The 25,153-nt window shown below is 42.2% G+C and overlaps 1 protein-coding gene across 4 annotated transcripts; it reads left to right on the forward strand.

Moving 5' to 3' along the window:
* Positions 1 to 1,431: 1,431 nt before the first annotated feature.
* ece1 (endothelin converting enzyme 1) lies at positions 1,432 to 25,036 on the forward strand. Of its 4 annotated transcripts, none has more exons than XM_069532566.1 (19): positions 1,432 to 1,599; positions 8,726 to 8,812; positions 10,799 to 10,937; positions 13,982 to 14,194; positions 14,337 to 14,461; positions 14,595 to 14,741; positions 15,286 to 15,351; positions 15,670 to 15,858; positions 16,371 to 16,513; positions 16,726 to 16,840; positions 19,894 to 20,004; positions 20,088 to 20,186; positions 21,350 to 21,427; positions 21,513 to 21,616; positions 21,860 to 21,970; positions 22,438 to 22,505; positions 22,627 to 22,817; positions 23,347 to 23,442; positions 24,066 to 25,036. In XM_069532566.1, exons 2-19 carry the CDS (start codon positions 8,726 to 8,728, stop codon positions 24,240 to 24,242), a joined length of 2,259 nt encoding a protein of 752 aa, XP_069388667.1. In that variant the 5' UTR covers positions 1,432 to 1,599; the 3' UTR covers positions 24,243 to 25,036. The 4 variants fall into 4 exon arrangements, with proteins under 4 accessions (XP_069388667.1, XP_069388664.1, XP_069388658.1 ...); XM_069532563.1 differs by having other exon boundaries at positions 1,440 to 1,592; positions 8,725 to 8,812; XM_069532557.1 differs by having other exon boundaries at positions 1,442 to 1,595; positions 8,725 to 8,812.
* Positions 25,037 to 25,153: the final 117 nt, after the last annotated feature.

Here is a 25,153-nt window from a genome sequence, read left to right on the forward strand (position 1 = left end):
TGTCGGACGACCGAAGAGTTACACAGAGCACCACGAAAGAACTGTCAGTGGTGGGAGTATTCAGATACTTCAATTAGATATTTCACAACGTATGAATACTATAAGATTGGTAACAGTACAGAGATGTAGTCAGAAATATAACCATTGCTCTTTCTGTGTTAGGGATATATATTTGAAGTACTCACTCCTGAACTGGCGTTTAAAATTCTAAACAGCACAATGAGACCATGAAGTACTTATAGAGAATAGCACATCACAGAAAGTTAAACAACCTCACCCTAAATTCCATGAAAATATAAGAAAAACTGGTTTTAATAAGAAAATGCATACAAAACATGTGAAATTAAAAAAGATAAAAACATACAAAATGCAAAAAAAGATGAAGTGAACAACAAAATACATGCAAAACAACCCATCAAGTACATACATACAAAACACAACTTTTAAAACACAAAGAACGTCCAGAACAATCATATTCATATTTTACAACATCTCTTTTAAATGTAAAATCCTCAAGTAGATAAAGTACGGCAGTATAAATAAAGCAGGGAAGTAAAAAGTCCACATTTCCCTCTGAATAAGTTACATTAAAATTATTCAGAAAACATTAAATATCAATCAATCCATTTATTTGTACAGCCCATCTTTGCAAAACCCAATTTGCCTCATAGGTCTTAACAATATGCAACATCCTTGACCTTTGTCCCCAGAGGTCTGAGGAAATGTCATTTTTAACAGGGGGGTTTTATATCTTATCTTATCAATATAAGATAAGATAAGATATAAAACTTTATTAATCCTCAAGGAAATTCTTGTGCAAGCTTTGAAATAACAATGGAAATGAAAGTGAGTCTGAAACTTGGAAAACTAAATCTCTATTAAAGGTCCAGTGTGTAAGGTTTAGGTGAGAGGGGTCTATTGGCAGGAATTGAATATAAAATAATCCTAGTGATGTTTTCACCAGTGTGTTTCATCTAAATTGTACGAATTGTTGTTTTTTCTTGACCTTAGAATGGGCTCTTTATATTTAAATACTTTATATTTACATCTGAAGCAGGTCCTCTCTCCGGAGGCTGCCAAGTTTTTTTACAGTCGTCCAAACTGGACAAACTAAAGGGGAGGGGGGAGGTGAGGCGTGTTCAGCTGCAACATGACCTTTCACCACTAGGTGACACTAATGTCTGCACACTGAACCTTTAATTTAAAAGGACCAACAAATGTGCTTTAACTCATATTAAAGGGACTAATGCTCTCATGATGCGCTGCCAATACACATTTCCAGTAAGGTGGGTTATTTATTAGCTCTTATAAGCCATTGATTAAACTAATTACATGAAGAAACGTGTCCCCCGTGGGGACGCGCGGTGTCTCCTCCACACAGGGAGGCGGGACAGAGGAGGGTTTGGGGTTAAAGAGATGTTTGCGCGGACATGACTTCCGGGTTTTCGGCGGAGGGAGTGTTTTCAGTGAACCATCTTGACGGAGCAGCAGCAGCCTCTTTGGTCGCTTTAACCGCGGCACACGCTCGGTTCCCGGTCAGAAGATTCGCGGAGTAACGGCAGCGGCACCGGAGCCTCCGGCAGCAGCAGCAGCAGCAGGGTAAGACCCGGTTCCACAACACACACACACACACACATGAGCGACTAATGGCGATAAAACCAACATTAGATCAGATCCGATCCACGCGGGGATTCATCACCACTGGCGTGTTTACAGTAAAGTGACGTGTTGCCTCTGAAATCACAGTAAACGTGTGTAATTGTTGAACATGTGCGAGCTGCACTCTTCAACACTGGAGTCTGTGCTTTCACCTCCTCTCTGGTGAGACACAATAAATCCTCCTTATAAAATATGATATGCAGTATTTTCCCCTCTTGGGCACATATTTATATACAAGTGCATTTCTCGTCCCCCCTCAACTTCCTTTGTGAGTCTCTTTCAGAGGCTCCCAGGCTGCTTCCAGTTTTATAGTAAACATGAAATGAGCAGACCAACGTTTTCATCATTTTCATTGGCCTGTGCATCATTTTAAAGCCTCTGTGCTGCAGTGCGAAAAAAACCACATCACCAAAATTACCATGCAGCCACAAACTGTTGCATGTCTGTTTTGCAGGAGTTTAAAAATTATATTCATTTTCCTATGGGGTATCAGAGGGGAGATACAGTGAGCAGATGCATGAGTTAGAAATGTGTCCAAGTGGCAAATGTGAAGTTTTGTTTGAGTTGTTTCTCTCATGCTTGGCAACGCGTTCAAGTGTTTTTCGGTGGGTACTCGTTGGTTTATTTTATTAATTGTGTAAGGGTGTAAGGAACTTTATTTATATACTTCTTAAAATCTGAAGCTACACAGGGAGATGAAACTAAAGCACCCTCAATGGAAATTTAAGTGAACTGATTCTGGATATTGTCAAAGATACAAAGAATGATTATTGCCAGAATATGGATTACTTTGCTTTCGTGTTGTCTTGAGTCATCTTCCTGTGTGCTGTTGAATTCCCTTTGATTCGAAGCCTACTTCTCCTCTATGTGTTGTTCCAAAGCAATTAAATTGTTGTTCATGCAGCAATTAAACCTTTAAAAGATCCCAGTGCTACTAATTCAAAACAGGTTGGCAGAATGCTGTTAAACAGCTTGCTTTGGTCTGCTTTTTTTTTTTTTTACACTGCACCAGGCCTGGAACACACAGATCACCGATCACAGAAGCTGATGATGCCCCAGGCGAGTGATTGATTGGTTCAATAACATTACACGGCTCTGGGTTTGTTGCACTCGGGGGAGATTGGTTTACTCTGCAGTTATTCATTACCTAGGTGTGATGGTGAGTGCTGCGGGGCGCCATAACAACAGCGGGAACAGGTAATCTCCTGTTATCTGTCTGTACCGTGGGCTGAAAACAATCATTGTAAACAAGCTTCTGTGTGCCGCTCATATTAATACTCACCTCACGCTGGAAGAAAGTCAGAGTAGGAGTTCTTTTAAATTACATTTAGAAGATAAAACTAAATCTGATTTAATCAACCATATTATAGACTCGACTGAGAGATAGAAGACCTGGCTGGGTGATATTTGTTTATTGCTCATAAACATCCAAGCACCTGAAACGTGCTCAGGAGAATGACTTGGGTTGTTCTGTCGATCCAAGAATCCGAAGAATTCCAGAGCTGCAGCCTGCATATTAATAACCATGTGAGGGAAAATGCAAGCTCTTTATTTCATTTAAAATAAAGCACTCAGGACTAAAAATAAACCAAACGTGTTATGATTCTGGTTAAACTCCCTCAGCTTAGTCTAACAATCCCACTCGAAGCTGATTCCCTGGGAAAGTAGCTTTCTTTTTTTGTGGTTTGTTAATACTTGACATTATTATCAGGGTGTTTTCCCCAAAGGAAACATCCCTGAGCTGCGAAAAGAAAGAAAATTCCAGTGGTGTCTTGACGTCAGAGGTCAGGAGCAGAAGCCTGGGACAACTCTGTCTTTATCTGCGGCCTTCAGCAAGAAACACAGGGTGACTGGGCCCAAAAGATAAAGAGCTACAGTGGCTGTATATTTTTAGGAATGTGTTGCACTTTGAGCTATCATCTGAACGTTTGTTTGCTTCGATCGTTGTGTGAACGCACAGACGAAAGCACATACCGTACGTAGCCCTGACCTCACGTGGGTGGGCAGCATGTGTCTGTTTGGTAAACAACCTCGTATGAGGTTGAAGTTGTGGCGTTGTGCAGTCGCAGCGTGTGCACTCTACCTTCAGCTGACGAAGCGCTGAATCGTGCAAAAGCTCTTTGAACTGTGCCTGTCGAATCTTGTTGTCGTTGGAGGCGTTTCAGCGTGGTTATGTTTACGTGTGACACGGTGGTATTTCTGGAATGTTTTCCCAGCCTCGCTCTTCTCCTCTGGGATTCACAAAAAACGAAAGTTTTACACCTGCAGATGAAGTTGTCTTATTTCATTGCGGTGCCTTTGGGCGGCGTGTGTGTGTGTGTGAACGACAGGTTATGAGCACACCATACATCAAAAAGGGAAGAGAGAGCAGAAGTTGTATTTCAGCGGAAACATGCCCTCAATCACAGAGGTCAACAAACTTGTCTTGCTGAATATGAGGCTCAGATTGTTTTATGCGTGCAGCCTTTAATCACTCATCTTCTGTGGTCTGAAGCCGCATCTAGCATCGGCATCTGCCTGGATTAGCACGGTGGTGTAATGAGTCACCTTTCTTTAGATGCAAAATGTGTCTATTGCCAGCTTAGGTCAAACACCCCCGTAAATCTTCTGCAGGAGGAGTCTCCTTCCTTCTCCTTAACGTCCTCTTCTATAGATTCTTGTCCTGCTCGTGTTGTTCTCCTCAGAAATGAACTGTACACTACTCGTACACGCAGCAGCCAATCCCAAACACAAACATACTCCAGTTATTCCTGGAGGAATGCCCCCCCGCGCTACAAATAATCGTCTGGTTTGAAGGATCAGTGACGCACGTTTGTGGTTTACAGCCTCACTCAAAGGTCGCGGCCACACGTCGCTTCCAGGAACCGCGGGACACTGACCCCCTCATTCCATGGGCTCTTCTGTGGGAAGACATCTTCCCGCCCTGTAAGACACAATAGGAGGTTCCACGACCGACCTTGACCACAGACTCTAGAGTGTGAGAACTGCATCGTGTTGTGTTTCTAAATGGCTCCCAGGTGTGGCTACCGGCGACTTCCAGCAACTAAAGGGCATCAACAGGAACTCCTCAGCATCAGTCACAGTTTTTGCAGATGTTACTTGATAAATCATTCACTCCGCTTCTTTTGAAGTGTGTTGTGCCCTTAGATGTGTGTTAATGGTTGAGTCCAAGTTTCAGGATTATGCAGATTACGAAACAATTGGGGAGATCATGACTCATTGCGTCAGACATAAAAGTTCATGGGGGCATATTTCCTAAGAAATGGCTATTAGTCATTGAATATCGCCAGCAGGAAAGGGAAGGCAGTGTCGGTCTGTGCAATCCCATCTGCTCCTCAATGCCAGGGAAGTGTTGAAAAATAAGTGAGTGTGTGACGAGGACCACAAGATGTCCTGTGCTGTTCCATACCTGTTATTGAGCGGTTAAGTGCCTCGGAACCTCTCTGATTGTTTAACTTTGCTCTCACATGATCACTTGTCTGCGGATCAGATGCATGTCTCTAGGTCCCAAGGTCCAGATTGAAGCATAAAGGATATCGGGCCTTCACAGTATTTGCCCCTTTAACTGTGGAACAGTCTGCCCCTTCACACCAGCCCCTCACCAACACTTTGTGAGGGTGATGTTTTACACCTTTGTGACATAAATTCAATTTTAATAATTCATGTTTTGTCAATTGGAACAGCAGTAATGTGAATTTGAGTGTGTGTGTGTGTGTAACGAGAACAAGTCAAACATCAGTATCAGGCCTTCTGCTTTCAGCTGCAGATCATTTAAAACCATTTGTTACTGAGCGCGTCCTAACAACAATCAATGCCCACTCACGTCTCCCCTCCCCCCGCTCAGTCTCTTTTCTCTCTGTGTCTTTCACCGCTTCACTCGTCCAGAAGCCGATGAAAACGCACCAGCACAGAAAGGGTTGGGATGTTTGTTATGTTTATTAGTAGTTGTGGTGTTGAGGCCGACAGCAGTTCCCTCCTCCTGATGTTCCTGGGGCCTGATTTGTGGCATCTTGTCCTGATAGAAAACAAGATTTAACAGGAATCAGTCTCTCGCTTTGCCTGGAGTTCTCTGGAATGTTTGTGTTGGGGAACATGATTTTTCTCCTGCGAGGGATGTTTACGTGAAACAAGTGGGAAACAAAATAAAGTGCGGATCATGCGACTGGACTGGGCTCCCGGTTGTGTTTATGAGAAACTCTCATCCGTCTCTATTAAGTAAACATTTCTGCTCAGTCACTGGATTGTCTTGTGTTGGGATGTATGTTAAGATGGAGGCTGGAGAAGAAGAACAGAGCCTGAGATTGTGCTGATAAAACAAAGACAGTTCTCATGGGCTCTTTTAGAGTCTGGCTACACATGTGATGTATCTGTAAAACTCAGTCGGACCTCTGCATCAGATGCGGTAACTCTGTATTCCTCTCTTGTTATGCTGTGTATTGAGCAACCACCCTGGGTTGAGATATTTTTTCTGTCTGGTTGACAGGCAGCTGATGTTAATTATTGTCCTCTCAGTGTTGGCTGCGTAGTGTGAGAATTAGATTCAAAGCTGCTGGACCTTTGGTTTAAGGTGGAGCAGTCTGTTTAGTGTTCAGACAGTAAAATGCTTTGTGTTTATCTAATAGGATTGTTCCTACGCCATGGAAGTTCGATTTTCATCTGTGTTTGTCTGTTACCATGAAACTTATTGGGAAGATGTGAGTCAGGGAAGAACCCAATTAATGTTGTTGTGGATCCAGATCGGGGGCGGATCCAGGATTTTTTTTTCACTTTCTTTAACATTGTGAGATTTGAAAAAAAAATCACACACGTTTAATGAACTCTTATCTATGTGGTTTCATAAGGAGACTCCTGGGCCTTGGTAGAGGTATATGTCCATTCTAGTGTCAATGAATCAACCAATCATTTTCTCAGTGTATCTCTAATTCTCTCTCAGTCAGTGTGCCAGAGTGTTCTAGAGTCCTGAATTGCCCCCTGACGATAGAGAAAGTGTTGCACGTAGATGCACTGTAAATCACTTTGAGTGGTCATCAAGAGAAAAGTGTTATATAAATACAGAACATTGAGAGAACAAATTGGATTGCTTGTTGTAAAGGGCTTGATTTGTGTGTTCATCAGATTAACACTCAAAAATATTTCATAATAAAAGGCAAAGAAAGCTGCACAGTCTCAAATTTGAGAAACTAAAACCAGCATGTTTAGTTGAGGCTGACATGTTGACAACGTTATAAAAAAAAAAAGGCTCCGTCTTTCCCTCAGCTTTTCAATGAATCCACTAATAATTGCAGCTCTGTGTTTCTTGGAGGCCTGATCCATTTGTTGTATTCATTTCTTTCTTGAAATGTATTTTCAATCGCGCAGTCCTGAACAAAGTCAGGAATGCAGTATGCACGTCCTAATCAATTATACATTATAAGTTCTATTCATCACTTTAAAATCAATCTTTAAAGCCACATCACAGACTTGTTAACCCGCTGTGGGTGCTCACTTTCATCTGTGAGTGGAGCACAGTTGGTGACAAAGTGTGACTGGGCCCTGAAACTGGGGAGGAATTAACCTATTGAGATCAGACAGGCAACATTCTTAGTGTAATTTAAATCTTCTTAAAACATTTTTTATCATAAAACATTTATCAATGTTTGACATATGTAACTTAACTTAAAGGTCCAGTGTGTAAGATTTAGGTGAAAGGGATCTATTGGCAGAAATTTAATGTAGAATAATCCTCATGATGTTTTCACTAGTTCATTTCATCTAAATTGTATGAATTGTAGTTTTCTTTACCCCAGAAAAGGCCCTTTATATTTAAATACTTTATATTTACATGGAGGGGACCCTCTCTACGGAGGCCGCCATGTTTTTACAGTAGCTCAGACTAAATAAACTAAACATCTTTTGAGTTTTTATGACAACTGAAGCTGCCACAGGTTATTTTTCATGTTTGGAAGGAGAGAGTGAGGTGAGGGGTGTTCAGCTGCAACATGTAATTTCAACACTAGATATCACTAAATTCTACACACTGTACCTTTAAGCACTGTCCCTTTGTCAAAGGGCTGTATAAATAAAGTTTATTATTGCACTGATTCTAAATCAGGTACATATCAACATGGCCGAGCTTGTTGACCATATTTAAGCTGTTAAGTTGTAAATCCCTGTGGCGTAAGCTTTTATTTTACTTCTTTTAAATCAGGAGGTTTGAACTGACAGACTCTTCCTGCCTTTAACGAGGAGTAAACGCAGGGTTTGGGTGAGGGCCCTGTGGGTGGCCCTGTGGGTGAGGGGTTAAACAGGACAAGAGGTGACTGTCAAGCCTATCAGGTAACCGTTACCAGGGGCAGCCACTCCAAGCATTTAGGGGGGAGGTGTATTTCTCCACGCTCCTCCCACGGCTCTGTTATGACCTATAGAAACCACACTGGGTGTAAACTACAACTGTTAGGTTCCCTCCCCAAATATAACTCAAACCACAATGGGGAATGTACACACTCACACACACGCACACTAAAACACAATCTCAGTCATGTAAGTCGCTCTAGTCAGTGCTCCTTCCTGTTTTTCACTAGTTCCGTCTTCTCCCGTGCCGTGTTTGCATAGACTGGGCTGAGGAGGAAGTCCTGAAAAAACTTTGCCTGTAGAGCCACGAAACGGGCAAAGAGGAAGAGAAGAGCCACATGGCGTTTTTCAGAGGAGGACGTTCAGGATGAGGTTGTTGTGCTGTGACATTTGCCCCCCGGGGCTGTCTGCCATTGGCCATGAGGGATTTGAGAGATGGTGTTGAGACGAGCAGGGAGAAATATACCTTTGAAAGGAGAGGAGCGACACAGTCTGTGTCAGCAAAGTGTACGAGGGGAAGAGCTCCAACCAGACAAACCAGATTCCTCCCGATGGATATTGGAGGGAAGCCCTGCCCTGAAGCCTCAGAGACTGTCGACGAGTAGCCGTCAAACTCCAGACACTCTCGCTCTCGCTCGCACACTAACACACACATCAGTGGGGGGAGAGTGAGTTGAGGAGAGGGGCCTGAAGGATGGAAGCACTGAGAGACTCTTTTCTCCATTTGACTTTTCAGATGTCAACGTACAAAAGAGCGACGCTGGATGAGGAAGACCTGGTGGACTCCACCGCTGACGACATCTATCCATCGTCACCCCTGCAGGTAAACATGCACAAAACACCTTGTGCTGAAAAGAAACAGAACACAGACACCTTGTCATTCCACATTACATGGGAAAGAACTGTAGACGCCTTCACAACGTCTGTGTGCCAACGTAAAAATCTACTTACTAAAATGGTTTAACTGCAGATGATCATCCACTAATTCTGGGTTTTTATTACTGTTTTGAAAACTGGTGCATGTGTTCTCAAATCCAGCTACACTCATTATGAGCTCAACACACTGTAGCCTAGTGTACTACTACTGGTACTTTTCAAATACTACTTCAGTGGGATATTGTCTGTTGTATGTTGCTTCTGATACAACTCACTCGTCCCTCTGTCTCATTTTATATTTTTTGAAGGCCTGAATTTCAAACAGCCTTAATATTAAGTTACAGAGTCACATCAACCTGCCTTTACGTAAACAGACAGTGATTAAATCCTGTTAATCTTAAACCCTTGTATCAGTTACGATTAATGAGGATTTAATCTAATTTTAACCCTGTGATTGTAGATTATATGCTAAAGAGCATTTTGGAACTGAATCCCTTTTGTTAAACAGCTCAATGCTCACACGTTTAAAAGTGAATCCAATTTCTAACATGAACCCACATGTGTAAATTGTGTTTAGTATTGAGTCATTTCTGGATTTTCTCTTTCTTACTTGTGGGTTTAAAGATGACATGACTAAGCAGGGTTTTCTGGGCACTCTTTAAAATCTCTTCTAAAGGATTGAATTGCCTTTTATAGTATTAGGGGCTTTAAAGTTTTAGGAGGTTGAAGGAAGGAGATGTTTAACTGCAGTCAGATCATTCTTCAGATGATTTATTGGATCAGAGCTCAGAGACTGCCATGATTCTGCCTTCATCATATCTCCACCATGCATTGGTGCTTGTTGCAGGTTTCCAGTTCAATTTGAGCAGCTGAAAAAAGATCTGCTTTCCAACTTGGACATTTCACCAAATCTGTAAAAAAGCCATTGTCTGACAATGTTACAGAAAATGATAAAACAATTCTTGGACCCACAGCAACATTTAGTGGGTTCTTTCTTGGCCCATGTTGCATACTTGGAAGTTTCATGGAAATCCGTCCAGTAGTTTATGTGTAATCCTGCTGGAAAACAAACAAACATAAGGACAGGAGTGAAAACGTGGCTTGACAGTGACGATTCACTAAATTCAAACTGAAAACATTAAACTCCAAACCAACCGAACTCATCAAGCTCAAGAGTTGAAGAAGCCACTTTGGCTCATAGCAGTAAATCTGATCCTTATACATGCACTCCTCAGGGGTTAGTAGAGCTCCACAAGATATATGTGAGGTCAGAGCTCTGGCCTTTATTTACAGTTTACCCTGAGGTGAGTGGCCCTCTGGAATAATTTCTATAGGAAATAAATTACCTTTGGCTTTTACTAAGAGAGAAGCAGCGTTTGCTGCACCAATCATTCCATCAACAAAAAAAAGTGCATTCATTTACCACAAAGACAGGAAGTTCCTCCAACTTCTAAATTCTTCATCTGGGAATGTTTTTTTGTTTTTACTTTTTATCTGGAGGTGACTTGTGTTTGGTTTGTTGTCCTCGTTTGACTCTGTCTCTTGACTTCCTCATCACTTTACAGGTCAACCACAAAATCCTCAGATATGGTTCAGCAGGATTATTGTGTTTTATTGTCAATCTGGGGCAGAAGGAACATTCTCTTTATGACTTTGTGTTAAACTAGAGGAGAGGGAACAATAGGAAAAGGCTCCTCAGTGTAGGAGGGTTGAAAAGGTCGCTGAGCTTTGAAACCAAATCAGTCGTCAGATCCTGGAGAAGCAGTTTGACTCCACAGTGTGTTAGTCCAGCACAGTGACATTATTGAGTGTTTGTGTATCTTAAAGCTTATTTCTAAGTCGTTTTATGCCTGTTTCAATCATCCTCTTCAAAATTCTCATATTTGACATTTTTGAAATGAAGCACTTTTTAATTTTCTATTTGTTCGTGCAGGTGAATCTGCTGCACGGCCGCGGCCCCACATGTTGTCCGGACCGGACACAGAGCGAGAAGCGGGTGCTGTTCCTCGTGTGCATCGTGTCCCTGGGCCTCTTCATATCTCTCATCACAACTGGGGTCTTCTACAAACAGAGTGAGTCTGAGGTTCTATTTAAACTCTGTGATGCTGTGAAATACACTGGGAAACACCTGCGTTCTCTGTGAAGTAGGCTGACCGGGTGACTCCAGATTGAACTCTAGCTCGACCAGTGACAAACGGCCGATATGAGCCTCATACATCGTAAAAAACATTGTTGGTGTTGTTTGCCAGCCGATATAAGAAGGACTGATATATCCGCCTGATAGTTTGGCCTGTGGTGATGCTGTAAAAGTGACCTGCAGTGATTGAGTCGGGGACAGTAAAGACCAGCTGCTGGAGCTTTTCACCTGTTTTTAAAAAATTTCATGAAGCTCGACTAAGTTTGCAGTTTTAGCCCTGCACTTCCTTCGTCCCTGACATTTTAAGCCGATAAGATGAACAGTTACATATTGGTATTGGAAATTCTTTACTCCCTTAAATCGAAATGAGCAACGGCCAAAGTCCATATCTGTCCGGTTGTAGATCAAGCTGCTTCTGTCCTATTTATTCTGTTTTCTTTATATTTATTGAATATGTTGTCAACCACCTTCCCAGAAATAAGAATAATTGACAGTAAAAAAACTCCCACACACTAAACGGTGGAGGGCTTGAAGAAATATTTCAGCGATTCCAGAAATATGAGGTTTTGTTTTCTCGTTGAGAATCAGAAAATTGATACCAGTCCCAAATATGAAGCTGCAGCCAGGAGAGGGTTAGCTTAGCTTAGCAGAATCACTAGAAACAGGGGGAGACAGTCAATCTTTGTGCTTAAATAAGCGGCTGGTGGCTCCAGCTTCATATTTATCTTACAAATATGAAAGTGATGTTGATCAACTCATTTTGTCTGCAAGAAAAGGAATAAGGATATTTCCTACAATGTCAGCTGAGACCTTTTATTTATTTATCAGAACTGTTTCAATCATCAAAACTGGTTTTGTAGTGATAAAAGTGATTAAATGTCCCACGAGCGTCTGGAAATAACCACGTTTCTGTGTGTAATTGTTTTAAATCAGTTTGAGCTGAGAAACAAAAGACAAGTTAAAAAAAGATCTGTAAGTTCTGAGAGGCTTTTAATCACAAACAGGACTGGGACAATTAAAGGAGAAGTTCGGATTTTTTCAATCGGCGTATCGGCGTACATCCATACAACGCAAGTGGTTCGGGGCATCCACCATACAGCCTCTAAATAACGCATTCTGCCACGATACTCTTTATTTACTATGAATCTCCAGCACTAGTCCCCTGTGAGTCTCGCCAGCCTTAGAGGCTGTGTTATGGATGCCCCAATCACTTGCGTTGTACGGATATACGCCGATCGCGTGTGGATCTAAAAGCGTCCGAAGGACTCCAAGTTACTCCAAACCTTCATGGGTGAGTAGATCTACATCCCACATGCTGGAAATAAGGACCAGGTTGAAAAAAAACGAACTTCTCCTTTAATACAATATATGCACTTTATTATTATTTTTAAACTAAAGCCACACCTTTAGCTGAGCCTGCGAAAAACAACTCTAAATCGCTCCCCTGAGCTTCTTCATTATGGAAAAAGTGCTTGAGGATTTACCATCAACGGTTGGGTTTCCTCAGATACACCATGGGAAACATAATGCCACTTCCTCCCATTCAGAGCTGCATGTCAGGATCACACTTTGAAATAATAAAAGGAACAAGGATGATGTCTCCTCGGGGTACTCATCTCATCACTGCTTGGATCTGTGTCTCCGTCTTTGTCTCGTCGCCTTATATGGGCAGGAGGTGAAAGTCTTTACAGTGAGTCAAATATTAATCGTGAGCTGTTGACGGGAATCGCAGCATCTGTTCCGTAACGACCAGCACTTACACTTCTCTAAACACTAGAAGATTGCTAAAGCTCTTCTTGTTGAACAGCTTTTGTGTTTAGACTTTAAAATATAACAGAACAGTCAGAAAGCCTCTGGTCGTCTCCTCCGAAATAATGATGCTAGAGAGCAGACAAAATACCTATTCAGGAAAATATGTATTTTATATTATTGTATCATGCAGGCACAGAAACAAGCAGAGGTGCAATGACGTTTATCTACGAGCCAGTTCAGATGAAAGTGATTGACCTGAAGTCATCCAGGCTCCTTCACCCTCATCTGTTCATGTGTTCTCTATTTATTAATCAGATGGCAACCGTCACTTCTCAAATCATTATTTATACAAGATCTCTACATGGATAAATATTCCCTGCAGGTTGTATATCTTGGCTTTTACCGCATTTGAAATAATAGTTTGTGGATGGTCTGGAAACCTGCATGAATACTTGGACGTCCAAAATGAAATATTCTCTGATTATCCACAGTTGTTTTTTGGCTGGAGCAAAGCTGCAGGGCCTTGAAGCCGTGAACTTCACTCACTGACTGATGAAGTTCAACTCCAACAAAGAGTTTCAGATCCCTTTAGAGTCTCTTTTTCAGAAAAGCCCCTTGTAGCTTTTTTGGAAAAAACATTAGCATCTTTCTTTGTAAATGAAGTCTCCTTAATCTTCCCTGCATTGAATTAGATTTCTCTCTGCAGATGCACCATTCTGTGTTGACTGCACACTAACTGACATAGAGGTTAATGAGTTGCACGGTGGTAAATGGTTAACACTGTCGCTTCACATCAAGAAGGTTCCTGGTTCGAATTCCAGTCTGGCAGGGATCTGTCTGTTCTTCCTGTGACTGCGTGGGTTTTTCCAGCTTCCCCCCCCCACAGAGCGCAGAGCTGGGTCTGGTTAATTGGAGACTCTAGATTGTCCGTAGGGGTGAATGTGAGTGGAATGTGAATGATTGTTTGTCTCAGTATATCAGCCCTGTGAAAAAGGATGAGCTAATGGTTGGATTGAGTTTTTCATTGATGTCATGAATATGTTAATTGGTGTATTAGCAACTTTTCTTGGCTTTAGCCTCTTTGCTTTTGACCACTGACCACACACAGGGCAGCCACGTGTTACTAAGAGAAAGTGTTTTCCACACAGGGTTGATAAAGTTGAGGGTTTAAAGTTGAAGTATCAATGATTTAGCCTGCTTCTCTTTTTTAAATCTACTTCTGTACAGCTCATCCTGGCCTGTGCCTAACAGAGCCATGCATCACTGTGGCCAGTACAGTGATGGGCGCCCTGGATCGATCCGTGGACCCCTGCCATGACTTCTACAACTTTGCCTGTGGGGGCTGGGTGAAGAACAACCCCCTGCCCGAGGGCAAGTCCCGCTGGGGACCTTTCAGCAACCTCTGGGAGCACAACATGCTTGTAATGAAGCATTTATTAGGTGAAGGTCCTTGTCTGACTTCTGCTCCGTGTCTTCAGCTGCCTTCGCCCCAGGCAAAAGTAGCACAATTATTTTTCCAGTGCTGGGGAAACGCCCTGTTTTTCCTTCATACTCAGTTTAATATCTGTCTTTATTTGTTTAGAAAATGTGACAATGAAAGGTCTGAGTCAGGCTGAGGGAAAGGCCCAGAGATATTATCAGGCCTGCATGAATGAGTCCAAGATCGAGGAATTGGGAGCTAAACCACTACAGCAGCTGATCAGCCAGGTATGCTTATTTCCCACTACTGTAAAAAAACGGACTCATTCATCGTTTCAATCCCTTTTCTTTTAAACCAAAATAATGAATGTCCTCGCATTCTTGTGACTCTGAGCATCTGATTAATCACTGTCTGTCTTAGATTGGGGGATGGGCCCTGACCGGACCCTGGGACAAGAAAAACTTCCAGGAAGTTTTGCGAATGGTGTCGGGCAATTACCGGACGTCCCCTTTCTTCACTGTGTTTGTCAGCACCGACTCGAAAAACTCCAACAGTAACATCATCCAGGTGAGCGGGTCAGACATGTGTTTACAGGCCTCTTTACTGGGCTTTCACAGGCTTGGTGATATTTTTAATCACATCCCAAAAGACTTACATCACCTTTAAAAGTCTTGTGTTATATTCTAAGACAAGCTGCTGCTTTAGGGCTTCAGAGTAAGTTTGTGTGTGGAGCATCATTTTTTCCCCAGACGCTACTCTGCTTCTGAAGCCGTTTTCATAAATGACCCCCGAAGGAAGTCCGGAGAAACTTTCATACATGCACAAGTGGCTCTGACACTGATATTTTTTTCTCATTGAATGCAGGTAAGTAAATAAAAATAAAGCGTTGTGTGTGTTTGGAGGAAAAAGCCCTACAATCCTTCTAACATGACATCATAAATGTTAAAACCTTGCCTCAATTAAAAAAGGAAGAGAATAATTGATTGTTTTCTTCATCAATAAAAATAATTTGGAGCGAGTTTTATCTTTGTTGAGACCCTGTAGTCTGCAGGTCTGGAAACACAGAGATGTTTGTGAGCTAAACATCATTGGATGTTTCTCTTGTCTCCAGGTGGATCAGTCCAGCCTGGGACTTCCTTCACGGGATTACTACCTCAACAAGACAGCAAATGAAAAGGTACTGTGCACAAATTGTTTACAGTGTTACACTAGAAGTTAGAGGGACGTTAGACTCAGAGTGTGTTAGCTAATCCAGATGTTTTCTGGAATTGAAATAATATCCAACGTGCGACACATTGCTCATTTGGAGAAAATCTGGAAATATTAAAAGTAAAATATTTCAGCTTCAGGCGAAAAGAAAAAACTCTGCATAGCTTGTATTTGCATAGTTTAGGATTACCGTCTTAATTAAATTTTATTAACCTCTGAAACACTCCTCGTCTTCCCAACCTCCCCCATCTCTGCCTCACTGTCCGCTCCCACCCTTACTTTGCAGTATCTGACAGCATACCTCAACTTCCTAGTGGAGTTAGGTGTTCTTCTGGGAGGCACCAAGGAAACGTCTCTGGCAGTGATGGAGGAGATTGTGGACTTTGAAACAACTCTGGCCAACATCACAGTCCCTCAGGAGGAGAGACGTGATGAAGAGCTCATCTACCACAAGATGGAGGCCAAGGATCTGACGGTGAGTTTCTTAATGAATCAACAGAAACGGCACACGGTTTTTAAGAAAATGATTGTCGACAAATCATGACTCTTAAGCTGTTTTCAGACGTGAACTCTGGAAAATGTATTGGAACATATGAAGATAGCAGCAGTTGATTGTCAGCAGGAAAAACATTTAGGTGAATGGACGTGTCTGTGCATGAGGCCGGACATAAATTCTGCTGCGGATATCAGGTGTTTTTGTTTACAGCACATTGACAGCGGCGTCTGCTCTTATTGTCAAAAGCTCTCAATTGCTGTTTTCTTTAAAAGTTGACTTATTCGTTCGTCACTTGTCGGAGCAACTGACTCAGACATCTGCGTTCTCACGTACAGCCCCTCTGCATGTCTGAAAGCAGCTTAATGCCCGTATAGCCAAAAGGGTTGTGAGAAATCCTATTAGGAAGCAGTACATGTTTGTGTCCAGACTTTTTCCACCATGTCTCTCTATTTGTTTTTTTGTGCGTGTGCGTGTTTTGTCTACGTCTGTAGGCTCTGGCTCCTGCAGTGGACTGGATGCCATACCTCAGAGAAGTGTTTGCTCCAGTGCCGCTCAACGACTCTGAGCCCGTGGTTGTTTATGCCAAGGAGTACCTCCAGAAAGTCTCTGAGCTCATAGATAAAACAAATAAAAGGTCAGATGATCAGCCCTGCCTCAGAGTTTTTCCATTGACGTGTGAAAGACAAAGTGTAGCTATGAGATGTGTGTTTACTCTAATTTATAATGATGTAGTTAAACTGGAACTAATATACTCTGTAAATACAACTTACTACAAACCCTCCTACAAGCATTCAGGCACTATTGAAGTAACCAATAAAAAAAAACAACGTGATATTTTCTTTGCAGCCTCCTCAACAATTACATGATCATGAAGGTGGTGAGGAAGATGGTTTCCATTTTGGACCAGAAGTTCCAGGATGCTGAGCAGCGCTTCCTCGAGGTCATGTACGGAACCAAAAAGGTAAACGAAAAAAAACACTGTGATCCAACGTGACACGTGGATTAAAACACAGGGATGGGATTAAGCAGTGAAAAAAGTAATCCTCTGTACATGTTTGACCTGCAGGCAGATTCTCATCCTGATAATGTATTTTTAGTGTCTGTTTGCAAACTGGTCACAAGTATCTCAGTTGCTGCTTTGCTGTTGTTCTACAATCAACAGTTTATTGGAGTTGTCACACAGCAGAGAGAAAGAGTCGAATCGCTCTAAAAAGTCCTTTTAACCTTGGTACATGTGGGATTTCAGAGGTCCAGTAGTGTCAGAGGAAGTGGCCCAGAGCCGAACAGCTGGGTTTACAGCCTTTCTCCTTAACTCCTGTTCTTTTGTGTGATACTCGGCAGAGGATTCATTTTGGGTGCGAGCAGATAAAGGAAAACTGGCTCCAAAAGAGAAGCAGAGACTTTTCCCTCCACTGTGACGAGATTTCACAAGAACTGTAAATAATCAGCCAGCATTAGACTTCATGAAAACAAGCAACCCGGTTTCCTGAATAGGTTCCAGAGGTTTCGAAGTTAAGCTGCTTCACAGAGCTACAATTCAGCCTCATTTATTGGTCTATTGATAATAATTAACCCAAAGACTCTATTGGATATTCCAGACTTGATTCAAAAAATCTAATAACGTGCTGAAGAAAAATCAGACAAATGACAAACTGAGCACTGAGCTGCATGTAACCTATCATGTATATTTTCCTTAAAGTTTCTCTGAAAAAATAGTTTTCCATGTGTGAGAGTGAGTTACCGCTCATCGTATCTACGCCTGCAGATAATTTGGATCTTACATACTCGAGTTTAGTGATTTTACCCCAACGAATAACTTGCAATGGAATTTCATTTTCTGGCGCTCAAAAGATTAAACAGACGCAGGAGCAGCGCGTCTTTCCAGGAACGGTGACCTGGTTTCTTTAGAAAACGCACCGACCTCTCTGTGAACACTTTTAATTGGAACGACTCCACGTAAGAGTGTTTTTGGACGGAGATGTTACTGTTGATTTTTTTTCAGTGCGGTGAGTACCACTAACAAAACTCAGTTCAGATGTGCTGTATTGGAGGCAGATGTCTGAAATCCACAGTAAATCAAACAGTGTGTGCTGCAGGATGCCACCACATCACAGGTTGTCTAGCGGAGTTTGCACATTTGACGAAGTGACCCTTTAATTAACACACCAGGTTGTTTATACGCTAAAACCTGTAGCTCTTAGGTGAGAAATGTGTTGACTCCGCAGCAAGCTTAATTTTATTCTCAGTGAAGAAAAACTGATTTATTTTTTTGACTGCGGCGGCTCCAATGACCACAGCTCTTATCTGAGCAAGATCCTGTTTCCTCTGCCTTGTTTTCCACTGGGGTCAAGCTGTAATAACAACTCCTAAACTTGCTGTGTGTGTCTTTTGTGTGTCTGTTCAACGTGAGAGTGCGAAACTGTCTCTTTTTCCATCTGTGTCTATGTGTCCGAGCACATTTTACAACTTTGCTTGCTCAGAATACTCCTCGTTTCCTCACTGCGACCTTGTTCCTTTCTGTCTGAATACATGTAGCTCTATTTTTTTCCTTGTCCTTCCCTTCACCCGATAATGACTTTGCCATATAGGGACTTTTTACTGACCCACGCACAGACAGTGACACAGAACGTGAAGTTTTGATTCAGTCAAGATGAGAAATTGTTGTTTTCAGATTGAGTCATGTTTGTTACGTGTTAAGTGTGTGTTGTTGGTCTTTGAGGCTCAAGGCTGTGTCACAGAACAGCTCGATAATAAGTTACAGCCTTTCACAAAATAATTGTATCTGTTTTCCCTCCTGAATTCACTCCTCCGTCATTTGTCTCCACTTCTCTTCTGTCCTGGTGGCCGTCTCGCTCGCCTCGCTTCAGTTTTGAGTGTAAATTGACCAGGAGTTGGCATGTGGCTTGTCCTGTTGTTGCTTTTTTATCTATCAAAAACAACACAGCACTTGTTCCTTCAGCAGGAACACTGTGTCTCTCAGGCCGCAGAGGGATAACAGCTCAGCATTGCTTCACAGAGGTCTTGAATTTCTCAAGATCACAACTGTTTTCATTGGTACGTGAATCCTCTGAACAAAGTATGGCTGGGATTTCTCAGTCTTCATTGGATTTAAGCCTATTCAAATATCAACAGAGGCAGTTGTGGTTAATGTTTTACGTATTGCATAAAAACTAACACAACTCTGCTCATATAGTTTTGTATTGACGTCTTAAAAATGCATTACTTGTGTAGGCTGCCATTTTCACTTCACATACAGGGGGAAATTAATCTATCAGTGTTCTTGACCTAAAGCAGGAACATGTTGGCTGGTTAGAGATAACGGAATATTAAAAATAGAGGTGCTATTTGTGGGTGACTGTGTCTCAGGAGATAGAGCGGTTCGTCCACTAACAAGAAGGTCGCAGGTTTGATTCCCCCATTTTGTTTGCTGCAGTGTCTTCGGGCAAGATACTGAATCCCAAATCGCCCCTGATGGCTGAGCTGGCTGTGTACGAGTGATGTGTTATAGAGAAAGTGCTGCATATAGATGTATGTATGTATGAATGTGTGTATGAATGGCAAAAACTGTACCACTAGGCATTTTGAATGGTCATCAAGACTAGAAAAGTGCCATTTAAATACTTACATTTACCGTTTACTTGTGAAAACAGTAAAAAGTTAAAATCTGACAAAAGACCAGTAAACACGAGACTTACACATACTTTGAAATAGAGAAGTGGTTCCACAGAAAAGACATAGTTTGTTCTTGGCAAACACAAATGGCGTAGGTGCGTATTTGCATATACAGCAGGAAGTGAGATCAGATAACATATCGTCACAGGAGACACATTGAGGACGCATTTTAATGTCAGGTATGAACAGACAAACTCAGAGCTGTCCACTTGTCCACAGCTCAATGCAACAAGTCCTGTCACGTTCATCGGACTTCATGTCATGATCTTTGTGGTACATACAGGAAGTGACGGGATCGTGAGGATATATTCGTGACTTAAGTTTTTCATTCTGATGTTGCAGAGCTGCACTCCTCGCTGGAAGCTGTGCGTCAGCGACACCGACATCGCCCTGGGCTTTGCTCTCGGAGCCATGTTCGTCAAAGCAACCTTTGCCGAAGACAATAAAGCCATTGTAAGTCCCTCTCAGCACATCAGCCACCTGCTGTGTGAGATGATGCGCATTTCTGACTTTCCATTGTGTCCTGTGTGCTTCAGGCTGAAGACATGGTCGCAGATATTAAATGGGCTTTTGAGGACAGTCTGAAGGATGTGGGCTGGATGGACCCGGAAACAAAAAAAGCAGCCAAAGAAAAGGTGGGTGAAAGATCCTGTTGTGTGTCTCCTGAGTGTTAAAGAGACAGGGACACACACTGAGAGCAGCAACACCAGAAATTACCTCTTAACAAAACTTTTGATGGAGGAACTGAAGGAAAGCACAGAACCTATATAAGAACCTATATAACCTACAAATAGGTGCTTAACAGTAGAAAATACTGGTTCATGGACAAGTGTTAGCATTAAGCAGGTGTGACAGAGGAACACCAGTCTGTGGGTCCAGGAGGACACAGGAGGCAGCTACAATTCCTGAGACCTCCTAATTCCCCCTGCGCTCCTCTCCACTGTTTCTCAGCCCAAATCCCACAGACGGAGCCTCTCAACCACACCCGGCCTCTTACCCCTCAGCCTTGGCATGAGATGAGCCAACAAACTTTCCCACAGTCATTTTCCCAAACACAGACCTCCTCCCTGTTGGCCAGGATGACCCCACCTCCACCCACTGTACCAGCCAAGCCAGAGGCGTAGGTGGTGTTACTGATGGAAGTTTATGGAGCTCAGATGTGTGCAAGCACTGGACATATTGTCGAGCTGCTTCAATGAGACTTTATTGGCCGTCCCCAGATCATCATTGTCCCCGCAGGCACTGAGAACCTGCACCAAGACACAACCCCAGCTGCCCTCACCACTGGCTATTGAGTCATGACTGACAAGAACCAATCAGGACGAGGGAGAAAGCTTTTCTGTTTATACCAAACACAGTTTTCCAACTACACCAGGGCCACAAGCTTTTCCAAACTTTTATGTTTCAGCCACTCAAAAGCTCCAAAATAGTGTGGGAGGCATTTTTTTATTTTTATTATTTAGCATTCGTCTTAATTATTATTTGTATTAGTTTTTAAGCAAAAGAACATGGGCCTAATATAATACTAATCAAAATGCTAAAAAGCAGCACAGTTGGTTTGTTTAAAATGATTCCATGTGTCAGCTGTGCAATTAAATGATCAGTATCAATTCCCAACATTTTGTAATGGCTGTGAATGATCATAGAGAGAAGACAAAACCTTTTTAGAAAGGAATAGACGCAACCAAGAGCTGCGTGCAGAATTTACACAGCCAATAATGAATACAAGGACAATACAGCACTGCCACCTGGTGTGAAAATGTGTCTTTTACAGTTTTTCAAACGTTATCTTTCACAGGCAGACGCAATATACAACATGGTGGGATATCCAGACTTCATCATGAACTCCACGAAGCTGGACAAAGTGTTCAATGATGTAAGTAAACGTGGAATCGTTTGGTTTGTCACCTGTATTTGATCTCATAATAAAACCCGGAGTATTTCTATCCTCTCTCTTTCAGTTTGAGGTGGTGTCAGATCTCTACTTCCAAAATGTCATGCAGTACTACAACTTCTCAGCCAGAGTGACGGCCGACCAGCTGAGGAAAACCCCCAACAGAAACCAGTGAGTCGCTCGTCCTGCCAGAAAGAAGGTTGCACGCTCGGCCGGGGAGACACATTCCCATTATACTGACACAGCAGAACGCCGCCTCCCTCCACAAATGTTTCCAGGCAACCAGCTTCTGTCCACTGAACAGATCCTTGTCTCTAATTAGGCTGCGGGGGAGTGAGGTGGCATATCCGACCGTGCACAGTCGATATTCTTAATTTGTAGTAACCTTGCCTCATGTGGTGTCTGTGTCTGCAGGTGGAGCATGACCCCGCCGACTGTGAATGCATATTACAACCCGACCAAGAACGAGATGGTTCTGCCAGCAGGAATCCTTCGAGCTCCGTTCTACAGTCGATCCTGGCCCAAGTAAGACTCATTGTGCCCAAATAGACCATTAAAGCTGTTTTCAGACATGAACTTCAGAAAATGACAAGAAATTTGGGTCTGGAAATTTTTCAGACTTCACCTTTCACATGAACATGCATGTATAGCTCCTCTTTTTGATCCTGAGATATTTTTACTCTTCTTGTTTGGTTTTCACAGTTTTACATCATGTGTTAAAAACGTCATCAACACGCCCACTCGCTCACTGTGAATTTTGAGGACTTTTTCCTGCTGTAGTTTCACATGGGCTCATTCAGACATTTTCAGGACATTTTACTCAGGGGCTGGAAGGAAAACTGTGATTCAGATGTGCTGGGTGCTTCCAGTTTCTATGCTAAGCTAAAGTACCTTGCTGCAGCTTCATATTGACTGGACAGAAATGAGCCTCAGCCTGTATCTGCTTTAACAAACTTGCAGTCTTATACACAGATCTCTATTTTGTTATCCAGAGCTCTCAACTTTGGTGGAATAGGCGTAGTCATGGGACATGAGCTGACGCATGCTTTTGATGACCAAGGTTGGTACATTTTAATATTATTCTGAATTGAATTATATCGTACTATATTATGAATTGAATAAGTCTTTAAAACACAGCTTGGCACAGAACACAGTTACATGTCACTGTTCTATTCAAACAGGGAGAGAATACGACAAGGATGGAAACCTGCGGCCTTGGTGGAAGAACTCCTCTGTGGAGGCGTTCAAGAAGCAGACCCAGTGCATGGTGGAGCAGTACGGAAACTACACCATCAACAAGGAGCCTCTGAATGGAAAACAAACCCTCGGAGAGAACATCGCTGACAACGGTGGACTCAAAGCTGCCTACAAGGTCTGATGTCGAGGAAGTAGAATTCACCTCAAATATTTTCTGTAACTGATGTGAAAAAACAACAAAAGGCTAGTGCATGACATTTTATAGTGACCTCTGTGTCACTTAAGGCAACTTTGTCGGATCGCATTTTTACAAGGTCACAAAACTATCGCTGCAATCTCAGATTAATCCCCCGCTCCGTTATTTATCAAGACTGTTGTGGGTCGCATCCATGCATCTGTATTGGAAAAAGCAGGTTGTCTGGTTTACAGTGAAGCCTGGAAATGCAACAGGTGGTTACGAGTGGCCTTGTCAGCCTCTGGTTACTTCTTCACATGCACACATTCTTTCCATGTATTGAAAGGTCATGGGCTAGGAAGCAGATGAGCAAATCGTATGGAAGTAAAAGCATTGCACATTAAATGGTACATGTAAATCTGTAAAAAGTGATTTCTATGTATTCTCTGGTTTACATGTGTATAGTTTTCCATGTGCAGAGCAAAAGAGTGATTGCATGATTGTAACATGATCATTTGTTGCTTGGAAGGCTTATGTGAACTGGATCGAAAAGAACGGAGAGGAGGCCACGCTGCCCGCCCTGGGATTGACGAACCATCAGCTGTTTTTTGTAGGATTTGCACAGGTTTGTATCACTCACATTATATTCAGTTTTTCTTTATTCTACCCTAGACATGCTCATACTACAACTGTACTACCATATCACTTCTCTCCAGACATGTCTTCAGACATGGAAATATCTTTGCTATATCTGACATGCAACAAAAATTAAGAAAAAGAAACACACACACTCAGCTTCACTCGCTTTATCTCTTACTTTATTATTAAGTCCATTATCAGTGTATTTGTGCTGAACGCTTGTGTAAGACACACTGTGGGACTGTGATAGACTCTGAACTAACTGCTGTTAGCAAAATCCTCATGCTCCTGTGCACACATATTAAACTCTGGATTTAAGGTCGACAAGCGAGTGTGAAAACAGCGTTCTAGTGTCAAAACGTTGCACATAAATCAGTGTGCACATTGAAGCTCAAAGGTCAAAGCCAAGAAAAAGGGAGAAACATATTTTTGACATGAGGGGGAAATCAAGTTTTGTAACAAAATAGAAAATTAATGTTAATTAATCTTCCAGAAAATGTTCTAATAAAAAATAAGGCCAGTGTCTCAACTCTATCTATAATTCTTAATAGAAATCAACATAAAATAATATTTTCATGTGTTGTGTGTTTATCCGCTGTCACGTTGCAGGTATGGTGCTCCGTCAGGACACCGGAGAGCTCACACGAGGGCGTGATCACAGATCCGCACAGTCCATCAAAATTCAGAGTCATCGGCACCATCTCCAATTCACATGACTTCTCAAAGCACTTTGGCTGCAAAGCTGATGCTCCTATGAACCCTAAACACAAGTGTGAGCTCTGGTGAGACCTCACCTCTTGTTGCTGTTTATCACCCAGGAGTGAAACGGACGTTGATGGGGGAGAGTAGCTATTTTAATAGCTTGATATTGACAGTCTCTCTGGACAAGGAACACGAGAACCACTGAAGCTCCTGCTGTTGTTGCCACGTTGAGGCCCCTTACCTGGACAAACTGTGCCTGCTCTGTACAGAGGATTTCAGTCTTCGAAGTTTCTCCTCAAGGACTGCTTGTATAGCAAACAGCTCTCCCTGAGCTCTGAAATCTGATGTGGCTATAAATGTGCTTTTTTAGAACACTGGAAACCCAATAGATAGTTGCAGAAAGCGGGGGAACCACTGTCAAACAGCTTGTTTGTCCCAGTAATGAATGAGCAAGGGGAAGTTTCTTTCTCTTGTAACTCGTCACTACGCTCTGATCTGCTACGGTTTTATTGTTATTGTATTTTATTAATGGTGATACTCTTTACACAACAGTGAACCAGGAAGTCCACGATTTTTAAATGTGGTGGAAGACGAAAATCTGGTTCACACCCGGACAAGTTAAAGCCGTTCATGTAGAATTGGTTTTAAATATATTTTAACACTGCATCAACAGTTTGCCTTTGAATCTTTGTTATACTTTATGTTGCACAATCTGGTCAAATTTTATAGAGATTAATTCAGAACTTGGTCATGTAGATTAGATTAAACTTTATTGTCATTGCACGTCACAAGTAAAAAGCAACGAAATGCAGTAGACTAAGCCATACATGTTTTTATGAGTAAACATTATTTTGTATAATAAAACCAGTCGTAAAACATCTTTGTCTCGTGTCTACAGTTTGTTCAATTGTTTGAAATCTCTTTCTGACGCACAATCATTTTTTTCTGCGCATGACATCTGTGAATAACAAATAACCCAGTATATAGAGTGCATG

This window comes from Paralichthys olivaceus, chromosome 2, assembly GCF_024713975.1.
Source record: "Paralichthys olivaceus isolate ysfri-2021 chromosome 2, ASM2471397v2, whole genome shotgun sequence".
Classification (NCBI taxonomy): Eukaryota; Metazoa; Chordata; class Actinopteri; order Pleuronectiformes; family Paralichthyidae; genus Paralichthys; species Paralichthys olivaceus.

Excerpts from the sequence above, each read along its gene's own strand:
- ece1 (XM_069532569.1), top strand. The coding sequence starts at position 8,684 with ATGGAAGCACTGAGAGACTCTTTTCTCCATTTGACTTTTCAGATGTCA. Across the intron at positions 10,938-13,981 it reads TGGGGTCTTCTACAAACAGA|CTCATCCTGGCCTGTGCCTA; the intron begins GTGAGTCTGAGG and ends ACTTCTGTACAG. Across the intron at positions 15,859-16,370 it reads TGGAGGCCAAGGATCTGACG|GCTCTGGCTCCTGCAGTGGA; the intron begins GTGAGTTTCTTA and ends CTACGTCTGTAG.